General features: G+C 41.9%; 1 protein-coding gene across 5 annotated transcripts in view; it reads left to right on the top strand.

Annotated features, from left to right (window-relative positions):
- Nucleotides 1-14294, top strand: part of LOC115079349 — a 74394-nt gene that overhangs the window by 47981 nt on the left and 12119 nt on the right. For 4 of the 5 annotated variants that reach the window (XM_029582848.1, XM_029582844.1, XM_029582846.1 and 1 more), the window contains exons 3-4: nt 7697-7793; nt 10289-10460. In XM_029582848.1, the coding sequence (XP_029438708.1) occupies nt 7697-7793; nt 10289-10460 (269 nt within the window). Of the gene's footprint in view, nt 1-7696; nt 7794-10288; nt 10461-13974; nt 14116-14294 lie in introns of those variants that run through there. The other variant, XM_029582847.1, reaches the window with a different exon arrangement.

The following is a 14294-nucleotide window of genomic DNA, read 5'->3' as shown; positions in this document are numbered from 1 at the left end:
CAAGACTTATCCGGCTATCTTATTTAATCAAATAAGTCTCAACGTGGTACTTGGATGGACAAGTAGAGCTTTTCAGAGTTAACTGTCTAAGTAGTGGTAAGGCACTGCCAAATAAGTTAAAATTTAGCTGGATAAGCGTGAGCAAATGATATACCAGTCAAATTTGAAAGTGATAGACGAGGAGATTTTATACATGTAAATTAGGCACTTTTACACGCCTACGTCAGGAGATTTTCTAACATGCGCATGGCAATCACATTGCCAGTTTACCAATTAGTCTACCAGCGTCATCGAGACTCTTCTGGCTACTCAGCCCGACCCCCAACCCAGTCATTTTTTCATTTTTAAGATGTTTACAATGACTTGCACCAGATATTGAGCAGAAATAAATATACGCTTATAAAATAGCAACTTACGCGCATAAATATTGGCTCCTCCCTGGACCATTCCTGGCCTCCCCCCATTTTTACATGAGAAAATTCCCTCGCAGGCCCTGAGTTACGCATGGATGTTGAAGTTTCTAAAGTAGCGTAGACTCGCGTAAGGGAGCAGCTTTTGAAACATCACCTTAAAGGGAATGTAAACTGGATCCCCAGGTTCTACAACACTTGAACAGATCCATTTAGTTTAGGATTGCCAACTTTTCACAGATTAGGACTGGTGGGGGCTGCACAAATTTGCAAATTTGCAAATTTGTACAAATGAAATCAACATGACTGGGCATATGAAATTGGTGGAGGGATGGCACTGTTTGTTGAGGATGACATAGAATTAAGTATAGCAGGAACCAACTGCACTCTGGAATCCTTGTGGACAGAAATTCTAAAGGTAAAAGGGTCGAGATCCATATTCGGTCACTGTCTGGAGGAATATTCAGTAGTGCAGCTGCATTATTGAATATAGCCAGCTATCTATCATCATCTATCTAACCTTAGGGCAGTTCTTGGCCCGCACAGACTCGGTCAGGTAAGCTTTCTAGCTAACTTTGAATTAGGAGTTAGCCGAATAACGTAGCCAGCTAACTCATTTTATGTTTTTATATTATGTGCTGTTTTTGGTTTTGATGTGTGTGGAAATGTTTTGAATTTCTTAAATGTTTTGTTATATCTGTCCTGATTTTGATGTTGTAATCTGCTTCGAACAATTTTTTTTCGGTAAGAGTGCGGAATATTAAGAATCTGTAAATAAATAAATAAATAAATAAATAACTTGCCTCCTTCCAGTTTTGCCCTCACAATGCTCTGAACTTATCCGGCTAAATTCTAGCCGGCCTACTTATTATAGGTGCCCACATCTTCATTTTTGCTGGATAACTTCTCAGTTATATTATCACCTGCCTGGCCAGGATAAAGAAACTGACTGCAAATTGTAACGGAGATTAAACTGGCTGGGAAATGGGCAGCAGAATAATAATGGGAGACTTATCTGAGTCTTGATTGGGTAAATGTCACATCAGGACCTGCAGGGGAGGTAAAGTTCCTAGATTCTATCAATCAGGCCGATGCAGCCGATGCAGTATGGTGCGCTCAGCCGAGCGCACCCTGATACAGAGCTTTTACTGCCTCGAAACATAACGTTTTGTCGGGTTGGCAAATACGCTACTAAGGGACATGCATTTTCATTTGCAATTTAAAAATTTTTTAAAAATTAAAATTCTTTGGGAGTGTGCAATATGCTTTAAGACTGATTATACATGTCCCAACTTATATGGTGGAAGTAAAAGAATATATACTTCACCATTTTGGGTGTTTTGATGGTCTTTTGATACATTTGATACATTGTTCCTTGGTGTTTCAATTATAAGCAATTATTAGTTGATTGTGAGTGCTACCTTTTTTGAGAATCTCTTTTACAATATTATACCCTTTTAAAACTACAAGGGTCTCTTCTTCATATGTCAGATCAGAGACATTCACATCCGAAGACTGGTTCTATATTGCCTCAATGGCTCATATACTGTATTTTTGGATAATACTTATATAGGTATAATAGAAACATAGAAATGACGGCAGAAGAAGACCAACGGCCCATCCAGTCTGCCCAGCAAGCTTTCACACTTTATTTTCTCATACTTATCTGTTACTCTTGGCCCTTAGTAACCTTTTGGTTCTGTTTCCCTTCCCCCCTCCATTAATGTAGAGAGCAGTGTTGGAGCTGCATCTAAGTGAAATGTCTAGCTTAATTAGTTAGGGATAGTAACTGCCACTATAAGCAAGCTACACCCATGCTTGTTTACCCTGACTATATAATTCAGTCCTTGTTGGTTGTTGTCTGTATATAGATCCACTTTTCTTCATTTCCCCCCTGCCGTTGAAGCAGAGAGCTATGCTGGATATGCATTGAAAGTGAAGTATCAGACTTTCTCCCTTGCCGTTGAAGCAGAGAGTAATATGCATTGAAAGTGAAGTATCAGACTTTCTCCCCTGCCTTAGAAGCAGAGAGCTGTACTGGATATGCATGAAGTATCAGTCTTTCTCCAAGAGTGCAGTTTACCCTAAGAGACAAATCTGCCATATCAAAACATAACTAACTCCAAGGAAGAAGTTGCACTGCAAATATTACATCAAGACCTAAAAGACGAATACATATCTTATTGAAAACAGAACAAGCTGGACTGCTATAGACCACTACACAAAAACTATATGCTAGCAGAATCACTCACCTCGATCACAGATACAGAACACAGACAGACCCTTACCATAATAAGGGACCACAAATTAGAAATAGAAACATGCAAACAAAAATTGAACTTAAACTCAACATCAGACTCATCAGTGCAACACTGGAAAAATAAAATCATCATCACTCCCCAACACCGCTGCCCCCTTCATCCTCTTCACTGATCCTAGGCCTAGACTAGGGCCAATGCTGCCTCCTCCTCTTGCCCCATGAAATCCCCTAACCTTTACCCAGCACCTCCCTGACTGCCTCCAGCTCTCCTGTCAAGCACCTCCCCTCTCCCCTCTCCTCCAACCTCCTTTTCAGCATATCCTTGATCCCGTTCTTCCCCCACTCTCTATCCATCATGCCTCTGAACCCCCTCTTTCTCCATCTCTCCTCCCCTTCCCCTCTCTCCACCATCCCTCTGACCTTCTGAGCCCCCCTCTCCTAGGCTCTTCACCCTGGCCTCTTCCTATCATCCAGCTGACCACTTTCACAGCATCTCCCTCTTTCTCTTCTCTACCCCTCCACCCCTGCCTGTCATTACCTATCTCTGCCTCCTCACCTTCCTACTCAGGAGCATGAGTTGAGCATCCTTATTTCTCCCTTCCCTTGGATCCCAGACAGTAGTCCCTCCCTTGTTACAGGTGTCAGATCTCTTCTTTGGGTCAGGTAGCCCACTGTGGATGTGATGGCAGTGGAAGAAGGCAGTGCTTGCTCCTTTGGACAGGTTATTCAACTCAGGCCGTGAATGTGATGGCAGTGGGAGGTAACCTTTCTTCAGGCTAGGCCCACCGTGCATGCAATGGCAGTGGGAGGTAGCCAGGTCAGGCCTGCTGCAGAAGTGATGGCAGTTGGAGGCAGCTGTTCTTCTCAGGCTGGGCCAGCAGATCAGGTGGCAACAGGATTCAGAGGTGGCCATTCTTTCAGGTTGGGCCGCCAAATGTAGGGAGGAGGTAGAGACAGAAGCAGAGGTGATGGCAGCAGCTGAATACAGATTAAACTGCTGCTGTTCAGACCTCTTTCCTGCTTTCATTCTGTGTCTGTGCAAAGAAATTGATGAGGAAGTCACACGGGCTAATTGGAGGCAATGGTGTAGGCTCTGCCTCTTGAGTCCCTTCCCTTCCACTGCCTGAGTGCTTGCATGAGTACTTAAGAAAGCTTTATGTCAAGGTCTTTTAGGACTTTCCATTTGAGAGAAACACTTCCTGTTCAGGTGACAAAGCTCAGGAGCTTTTCTCTACAAGTATTTAAAAGAACATTGGACACCATGTTAGCTGCAGATACAGCAAGATACAGGCAGATACAGCAAGATACAGGCAGATACAGCAAGAAGAAGGGTGAAGGTGATGGAGGCATCCTTGAGAATGTCACTGTAAAAGCTGAGAATTGTTATGCATACATAGTCTGTTTTATATAGAGATTTTTATCACCAGAGGGACTTTGTAATATCAATTCACTCTCTTGGCTTTCAACAAACTCCAGGTCATCAAAGACAGGCTAAACCCATCATGAATTTACCCCATTGAGTCAATGGACGTGGAATTCTAATTTCTTTAGGAAAATCAGGACTACAAGCCTGAATTGGTGCAACCTATTCCTCATGGCTTGGAGCTTGCTGGCAACCCTATGCCCTGTTGTAGATCTGGATAAATCCTCAGGCTTGGTGAGCTGTCATACAGCATCATGTGACTGTCTACGACAAAGTAGCATCTAAGAAGTGCCTGGATGTCTCATTGTTTCAGAAAGCAGTCCCTATTTCTAGTTCCCGATGTGTTTTTATTAGATTGTAAATGGAAATAACAGTTTTATAATGTTTATTAAAATAATTTAGGTACCACAATTGATGTCCTTTTTGGTACCAAGGGCCACCAAGGGATGTCATCTTTTTTATATTCTGCTTTTTGCACTTTTTTTCAACACTTCAAAGCAGATTACATTCAGGTACTGTAGGTATTTCCTATCCCCAGAGGGCTTACAATCTAAGTTTGTACCTGAGGCAATGGAGGGTAAAGTGACTTACCCAAGGTCACAAGGAGGGACAGTGGGACTTGAATCCTGGTCTCCTGGTTCATAGCCCACTGCTCTAACCACTAGACTACTCCTCCACTCCATAAGATATATCAGTCACAGCATCTGTGAAAACTCATGAACCTCCTGCAAATTTCACTTCTTTGATAGTCTTTTCTGTCTGGGTATATAGAATAAAGGCTTACACTCAGATGTGAATTTTATGTTCACAGACTTGCTTTTCTATTTGAAAACAACCAAAAATTAATGGCTTCTAATATACAAGTCCAAATTCAGCAATAGCGTGCTGTCCTCCAATCAGGTACAACTTTTGTTTCACACCACAGTTTGATAAACAGTTCCCAGGTCAGTAGGTCCAGTAATCTTTCCTATAAAGTCCATCTATATCAGGGATAGCTAACATTTTGGTCTGAGGGCTACATTGGTGTCTGGAAGGGGTAGTGGGTAGACGAAGAGCTCCCAAGCTCCAATCAAAGAGTGGAGGAGATGGGGTTTCTTTAAAAATAATAATAATAGAGACCTGCATCCTACAGCAGTGACATCACTTCCATTGAACCATGGATGTCACGCCCTCTCCCACTGGCTGGCAGAAGTGATGCTGCTGCTGTGGGCTGGCACGCTCATGCCATGGTAGGCAAGGATGGCCATGGGTCCCGTGGGCTGTAGTTTGTTCACCCCTGATCTATCTATATACTGAAAATATCAGTGGCAGAGTACTTAACCATGTACTTGCTACACACTGACTTTCCCCTTTAGCAGCTTCTGTCAGGAATATGCCCAAGCAGCTGACAGGCTGTCTTTGGAGTGCCTTTAATTGCACCTGCTGGTTGTGGCCAGGCAGAATGGGATCCAGACCTGCTCCTTTGGGCTTCCAGCTCAATCAGACACAGGGCTGGGATTGTCATGAGCCTTCATTTGCAATTACCAGGGGATTTCCCCCTGTTTTATATCTGTCCCAGACCCCCCTCCAGCCCCAATACATCTATTCTAATCATTGCAGTGATAGACTGAACCAGGGGCCAAGCTCACATGGCCCCAGGGTGCCTTCGAGAACCTTAAATTGAGGGTCCTGAATCCAACCACTGTGGTAACCCTTGAATAATGACCGATATTCTCTTCCGAGCCTCCACAACATCAGAATTGAACTGGGGACCCTCCTTACTGATCCCATGGGCCAGCCTCTCCCAACACAGTCTCATGTAAAAGGTCTACACACCCTGTCACAGTGTCAATCTTTGTCAACACTGAAAACTGTTTTTATAAAGAAGTCCTCCTGCTCCATTTGTAGGCTGAAATAGTTGTATGCACCCTCACTGCTACTGCAGTGGAAGAAGCCATTGCTTGATCCCTTGACTGGGTACACTGAACAGCAATTCAGCCAGCTGGATGTTCTGTTGTGATTCACACTGTCAGAATCTAGACCCTTGCAGATCTTCTCACTTCACGCTTTCAGACTCATTTGTGAAGCACAGATAACTGTTAGGTCCCAGGTTCAGCTCTCAGAAGTAGATTAATGCCAAGATATATACGTTTGTATAATGGTTTTAATAATAATGCTAAGAATGTCCTTCTGATAGGGAGAGAGTACCATTTATATATAGCAAAATAGCAATATTTACAGTCAGCCTGTAAAGAGTGTGCCTCCTTGCCAAAAAGACTTATGATTATTTCTTATTTATTTATTTATTTAACAGTTTTTTATACCGACCTTCATAGTAAATAACCATATCGGATCGGTTTACAGTTTAACAAAGGGAAAACTAGAGTAATAATTCAAGTAAACGAAAGATAACAATAGGTAGGAATAAGTCAAAGTTACAATCAACAGGGGGAGAGAACTTGGAAGCTTACAACAAGCTGGAAAGAAGAAAGGCCGGTAAAGTGTTGTTACCATAGAATGAACAAATTAAAAAAAACAAAACTTAAACAGTGCTATAACCTGAACGTCTCAGAGTCCATTTTATACGAGAAGACAGAGTGCCAGACCGGGTAGGAATGAATGCCAACTAGTAATTGACTGGTGGTTCAGGGAAGGCTTGGTGAAAGAGCCAGGTTTTAAGTCTTTTTCTAAAAGTTAAAAGGCAAGGCTCCAGGCTGAGATTTGATGGGATGCTGTTCCAGATAGATGGGCCTGCTATCGAAAAGGCTCTGTCTTTGGTCGTAGCGAGGCGTGTGGCTTTAGTGGGGGGGACATTGAGAGTGCCTTTGTAAATATCTCTAGTTGGTCTGTTAGAGGAGTGGAGTTTGAATGGTATTTCCAGGTCAAGTTGAAGTTGATGATGGATGGTTTTGTGGATTAAGGTGATTGATTTGTATAGAATTCTGAAATTCACTGGTAACCAGTGAAGGTTCCTGAGTATGGGTGAGATGTGTTCGCAGCGGTTGGTACTGGTCAACAATCTTGCTGCCGCATTTTGAATCATCTGCAGAGGTTTGGTAGTGGATTTGGGGAGTCCTAGTAGAAGGGCGCTGCAGTAGTCTATTTTGGCGAACAGTAGCGCTTGGAGAACTGTCCTGAAGTCATGGAAGAATAGGAGTGGTTTAAGTCGTTTTAGGACCTGTAATCTGAAGAAGCAGTCTTTAGTTGTTGTGTTGACCATTTTCCTTAGGTTTAGTCGGTTGTCTAAAATCACCCCAAGATCTCTAACCTGCTTACAGGTGATGTATTTCTAGCACCATATCTGCACCTGTTCATTAACTCACCAAATATGTCTTCTCCTAAGGAGAAATTCCTTTCTTCTCACAAAAAAGTAGGCCTTTCACTCTTATCTCTGAAAGATGCAATGATTTTCTGGTACTGTTGCCCAAGGAAGCCTGCATGAACACAGCCCCCTGCATGGGCTTACCTATACCAACAGGCCTTGCTGCACTAGGTTTATGGGATACTAACAGGTATCACAGTTGTAGTTACAAAGCTTCCTGTTGATAGCAATTACTCAGCATTGTAATATGGGGATCACAGGGATTGAATATATGCTTATTAATCTTTCTTCTTTCCACACAGCTGCCTGAGTAATAAAACAGCAGAGGAGGTGATGATGGGAAACTCCAAAGAGAAGATTTACAGCCTTAGACTGTCCTCGGTATTCACTGCATCTGAGGTACATGTCAGATTCCTGCCCTGTTAAAGTAGAACTCATTCCTGTTGAAAGGGCATCTCTGTTTTACCCTTAAAATCCACATTTTTTATGTACTGGGTGGTTGAAGTCCTCATGTTTCACAATGCACCCAAAACAAATGATATCCAATGCCTTGTTGTAGAGGTGTGCAACTCTGGGCCTTGAGGGCTTCAAACCAGTCTGTTTTTCAGGACAACCATAGTATGCAAATGAACTTGTGCGTATTCCCTGGGCTATCCTTAAACCCAGACATGTTTGTGACCCTTGAGGGCCAAAATTGACCTTCCTGTCTTAGGGGTGAATTTTCAAAGGAGTTACATGCATAAAATTAGCATATATACACGTAAGTAGCATGTAAGTTGCTATTTTATTCCTGTAATTTCACACCTGCCAATTATCTTGCGCAATTGATATCTGACTCCTTTATTGTCTACTAATGGTTGGATGGGAGGTCTGGGTGAACAGGGAGGAGTTCAGGGTGAAGAACCAAGAGGGTCTCAATGACCTGGAGAAGGACTGGTGGAGACGTCGGCAAACTGGTGTTTTTAATTACGCGTAAATCAGGGTTTACATAAGCTGTAATTTTTTCAGACAGAAAACATTCATGCGTATATTTTTTAAATAGGTGGAAAAACTTTGTGCTTTGAATGCATTGCAGGTATTGTCACATAAGTAAACATATATGTGTATATATTTAGGGTTAGACATGCATATTTTATAATATCTGTGTACCTCACATGCGCAGGTTGTAGATCTTTGTGCAGCCATATATGTGCATATATGGGGCTGCACGTAGTTCTTTGAAAGTTGTCCTCTGTGCTTAAGTATAGAATGGTGTCTGTATGTTTCAATGGATGGGTATGCATGCATGTTTGTCATATGTAGTACAGCAGCCTTCCATTTAATACTGCACATACATGTCCATCCACTGAAATGTTCACAGACACTCCACATATACTCTCACATATACAGTGCCTATATACCCATGGATACATGTAGCAACACTGTAACAAACATGGCTGCTAGGCAGTCCCTCCACCAGCAGGGGTCCTCGTTGAGCTACTCAACCCACTCTAGCTGCCATCTTGAAGGCTGCATGACTCAGCAAGGCACACCCTATAAGAACCTCCCTCACAGTTTCCTCTGGGCTTCCTCATGGAGTCACCTCGGCTCCTTGCTTTGGCCAACCATGAACTTATTCTTGTTACAGTGTGGCCGTCTTGCTTGTTTGGGTTCTTTGTGGCCCACTTGGCCTTATTGCTTTGCCTTGTTAACTTGTAGCCTTCTTGACCTTACCTTGCCTTGCTTATTTGCCTTTTGGCCTTGTGGGCTTTTTTTTCCTAGCCTTGTTCCAGCATGGCCTGTTTAGGCCTTCTTGTATTGTTCTGTCTTACCCTGTATGTTTGTTGCCCTTGCTGTTTGTTCTTGGACCTTTGCCAGTATACCTTGCACTTGTCCTTGTCCCTGCATCCTTGCTTTGCTCTGTGTATTGCTCCTGCCCTGTTTGGGCTTCTTGCCTGCCTGCCTTGACTGGCCTGTGGTCTGTGTTCCTTGTCTTGTTTAGGCCTTTCCTGTCTGTGTGTATTCTTTAATACTGTCCTGTCCAGTCAGGTCCTCTGGTTGCCTTTCTGGTCTGTATGTTCCCTGTTCTCTGGGGCCTCTCAGCAACCTTCCTATTTCCTTGTGGGTCTCCCAGTGGTCCCTGTGGGCCCCAGTGGTCCTGCTGTTTCCTATGAGTCTCCCTGTGCCCCAGCCCTGTGTCTTGTCAAGGCCTCCCAGTGGCCTAGCCCAGTAATCTTGCCCTGTCTTGTGTCTACTGATCTCTCTTGCCTGTTGGTACACTCGCTGATCCAGTGAGTACCCTGTTCCTTACTCAATGCATCACCTCTAGAAGTCCTGCTGGCCACACCTGCAGGCCCAACCCAAGAATGAGATGACTGGTCAGGTGAAGACCACTACTTGCCTGACCTCATCCTGCTGTGTATTATTTCAGGAAAGTCCTGCCAACCACTAGAACCTGTGGGCCCAACCCAAGGGGGAAGTGGCTGATCAGGTGGAAGTCCCTGCCCTGCTCTGGCAGAGCCCTGTACTGTTCCTGTAGGGGGAATTCCCTTATCCAGCCAGCCGGACCATGACATTCACTTTCCAAAACATACACCCAAAAAATCTGCACATGTGCACCCACACACATTCTTCCCACATACTTATACTCATCACACATATTCATAAATACTATACATACTTGCCATATAATACAACCTACACATGCTCCACACATATACCTACACACTTTCCATATGTACCTCTTCACCCTAATATACACACACTGCACATCCAAATATATGTGACAAAGTCTCCACACACACCTTGGGTATTAAAATCAAGGACTGCTCTAAAACATATAGACCTGTTCACAAATGATGATGGCCTGGCCTTTTTGTTTCATGTGCTTCTACTTGCATCTGTTCTGTGTCCAGCTGTTTGTAGCATGTGAAGTCCAATTGTGCAAGAATCTGAGTGGATCTCAACACTGCCTGATGGAGTGTGGCAGCTCCTTCAGAATCTCCCATTCTCGTAATGCAGTACTGGAGACTAACATATATAGAATCAGCGCAGGACCCATCCGCATCACCAAGGACACGAGCAACAGTAAGAGCCAGTCACAATCCTACCACATAATGAATATTCTAGCTGTGATCCTGAGAACATAGCACGTATAACCGAAAGGGCACAGTCTGTACCTGAGCTCAGATTTCTAGACGAATAATTAAATCTAAAATGCAAATCTATAAACTGAGGAAATGGTGTACACTAACCTATAACTCGGATATACACTCAAATGATAACCATGAGTTTATAGAATATAATCTCAAGTATATATCTATAGGCAATCTATAACCAAGTTTTCAATGTAAGCTTAGCATAGAACAATTAGTTTATATTGCCCATTCAGTCCTGAGTTTACAGTGTAGACTCGAGCCATTACTATAGAGAACAGATTTTACCCCACTCTAATTGTATGGTGGCAGAAGGAACATGCCAAATGTAGTTTAGGTCAGCAGTAATTATGAATCATTGCTATTTGAATGCTATTCAGTGCGCTATGTGAAATGAGTTGTGCTTGTTAAGTTCCCAGTGAACAGAAGTCCAAAATTCTAAAACAATGATCCAATTATTAGATTCAATTATTAGATTTCATTATTAGAAATGTAGATAGCAGGGTGGCTGGTGGACGTGAGGATCGCCTGGTAACTTGCCTGCCTGGTGCGAAGGTGGCGGACCTCACGCGTCACCTAGATAGGATTATAGACAGAGCTGGGGAGGAGCCACCTGTCATGGTACAAGTGGGCATCAATGACATAGGAAATTGTGGGAGGGAGGTTCTGGAAGCCAAATTTAGGATTTTAGGTAGAAAGCTGAAATCCAGAACCTCCAGGGCTGCATTCTTCGAAATGCTCCCTGTTCCATGTGCAGGTACCCAGAGGCAGGCAGATCTCCAGAATCTCAATGCGTGGATGAGCTGATGGTGTAGGGAAGAGGGATTCAGTTTTGTAAGGAACTGGGAAACCTTTTGGGGAAGGGGAGACTTTCCGAAAGGATGGGCTCCACCTTAACCAGAGTAGAACCAGGATGCTGGCACTAACTTTTAAAAGGAGATAGAGCAGCTTTTAAATAGAACAAGAGGGAAAGCTGACAGTCACTCAGCAGTGCATGATTCAGAGAAATGTATCCTTGAAGGATACTAATGAAACAGGAGAGTTAGAGCATCACAACAGAGAGGTTCCAATAAAAGCAAAAGTAGTCCATGTGCCTATAAGTAAAGAATCACCTGAGTAAAAGGATTTCACTTTATCCCTGTCAACTGAAAAGCAGGTTGTTAATTCAAACAAAAAACACACTTTGAAATGTCTGTATGCCAATGCCAGAAGTCTAAGAAGTAAGATGGGAGAGTTAGAGTGTATAGCAGAAAATGATGAGATTGACATAATTGGCATTACAGAGACTTGGTGGAAGGAGGATAACCAATGGGACAGTGCTATATCAGGGTACAAATTATATTGCAATGATAGAGAGGATCAACTTGGTGGGGGTGTGGCACTTTATGTCTGGGAGGGTATAGAGTCCAACAGGATAAAGATCATACAAGAGACTAAATGCTCAGTAGAATCTATATGGGTAGAAATCCCATGTGTGTTGGCCAAAATGATCACACAGATGATGAAATGCTAAGAGAAATCAAGGAAGCTAACCAATTTGGCAGTGCAGTAAAAATGGGAGATTTCAATTACCCCATATTGACTGGGTAAATATATCATCGGGACATGCTAAAGACAATAAAGTTCCTGAATGGAACAAACAACTGCTTCATGGAGCAATTGGTTCAGGAACCAATGAGAGAGGGATCTATTTTAGATCTAATTCTTAGTGGAACACATGCTTTGGTGAGAGAGGTAATGGTTGTGAGGCCACTTAGCAATAGTGATCATAACATGAGCAAATCTGAACTAATGACTGGAAGGGGGACTATGTAAATCTATAGCTCTAACACTAAATTTTCAAAAGGGAAACTGATAAAATAAGGAAAATAGTTAGAAAGATACTGAAAGGTCCAGCTGCAAAGGTTAAAAGTGTACAATAGGCATGGACTTTGTTTAAAAATGCAATCTTAGAAACACAATCCAGATGTATACCATGCATTAAGAAAGGTGGAAGGAAGGGAAAATGAGTACCGGCATGGTTAAAAGGTGAAGTGAAAGAGGCTATTTTAGCCAAAAAAAAACACATCCTTCAAAAATTGGAAGAAGGATCCATCTGAAGAAAATAGGAAAAAGCATAAGCATTGTCAAGTTAAGTGTAAAACTATAGAGAATTTGAAATGAAGCTGGCTGTAGAGGCAAACACTTATAATAGAAAATGTTTTAAATATATCCAACTAGGTATAACAACACAAAGGGCAATTTTAAGTACCACTCCCTAATTCACTATCATCAACATATAAAAATTAGAGAGACAACAATTTCCAATACATCAATATTATGTTTATTTATATAGAAAACCCCACAAAACCCTGCATAGACAAATTTAAAACTAAGCTAGCACATTCATACACACACACCACAATAAAAATCACATGAAGTTTGAAATGTTCATAGACCCAATTTTTAGTTGTACATATAATTTATACATTTAACACAAGCCAATTTAATACAATCATCTATTCATTGACGAAAGTATATTACTCCATCAATATTGTAAACAGGAATCCATTATTCAATACGTCCGACAAAAGACATCTTCGTTTCGCCTCACTATTTAGAGGCTTCCTCAGGGACTGTGTTTATAACATTTCATTTGCAGTTATGCACTACAAAAAATCATAATAACATTAAACAATTTCTAACGGGATCAATCAATTATCAATATAATATTTCCCAACAATATTCAAAAGTCATATTGTAAACAAACCTCTACACTGGCCCGGCCCCACAAGACTCACTTATCTTCCTAACCCAACTAACTCCACACTGCCACTCTAATTTCAAAGCGCATTCCGTACATAAATTACCCTCACCTATCCAGCCAAACTGAAACCCACACTTTAAACCAATAAAAACCCAAATGAATAACTCAAACAGGTTTCGCTTAAGCATGGTGGTGATTTGTCAACTGCACTAGAAAAATTGAACAGCGGTTTATTTTTAGCTGGCAAACTATAATTCCAAATGGGTTGAATGGACCTATCGAGTGGAGTGCTTTCTTTTAAACATCACTGTAAGGGATTACCGGATTCTTAAGGGCTGGAAGTTCTTTTTACTCTGGTTTCTCGTTTTGGGTGCCGATGGAGTATTTTTTTATGGCATTAATATGGTCTCCCTTTTAGTGTTTGCTTTAATTACTCTTAGATTAGTGTGTGGTTGAAGTTTTTCAACTCAATGAATGGGTAATTTTGTCAGGCTGGTGATTGTCAGGATGTAATTGTGCCTTCTATATAAAGTTGTTGTTAGCACTTGAAATTCACATTGCTAGGGGTGACGCCGATGACGTCCCTTCCGAGGAAACGTTGAGTATTAGAGAACTTTTAACGGGACGGCGTGGGGTAAGTGTTATAGGTAAAGCTTGTGTATGCTCGTTTCAATGACCTTTTCATTTTATATCATTGCAGAATCATGATAGTTTGAGTGTGCTGGTTGGCTGGTGTGGTTAAAAATTTTTTGCGTAAATATATATTAAGTCAAGCGACGTATGCCACTCATGCAGCATGGTGAATAATTAAACTCATTTGATGATACTTTTGAAGATATGCTGGAATATCGGGACGCCCAGTGAGGTCAGATGTGAACAGTAAAGTAATATCAAATGTGAGTGCTCTCTCTTTTTTAGTTAGTTTGAGTTATTCATTTGGGTTTTTATTGGTTTAAAGTGTGGGTTTCAGTTTGGCTGGATAGGTGAGGGTAATTTATGTACGGAATGCGCTTTGAAATT

Source organism: Rhinatrema bivittatum, chromosome 17 (assembly GCF_901001135.1).
Source record: "Rhinatrema bivittatum chromosome 17, aRhiBiv1.1, whole genome shotgun sequence".
Lineage (NCBI taxonomy): Eukaryota > Metazoa > Chordata > Amphibia > Gymnophiona > Rhinatrematidae > Rhinatrema > Rhinatrema bivittatum.
The sequence above is the reverse complement of the archived record's forward strand: the minus strand, read 5'-3'. Positions and strand labels throughout refer to the sequence as shown.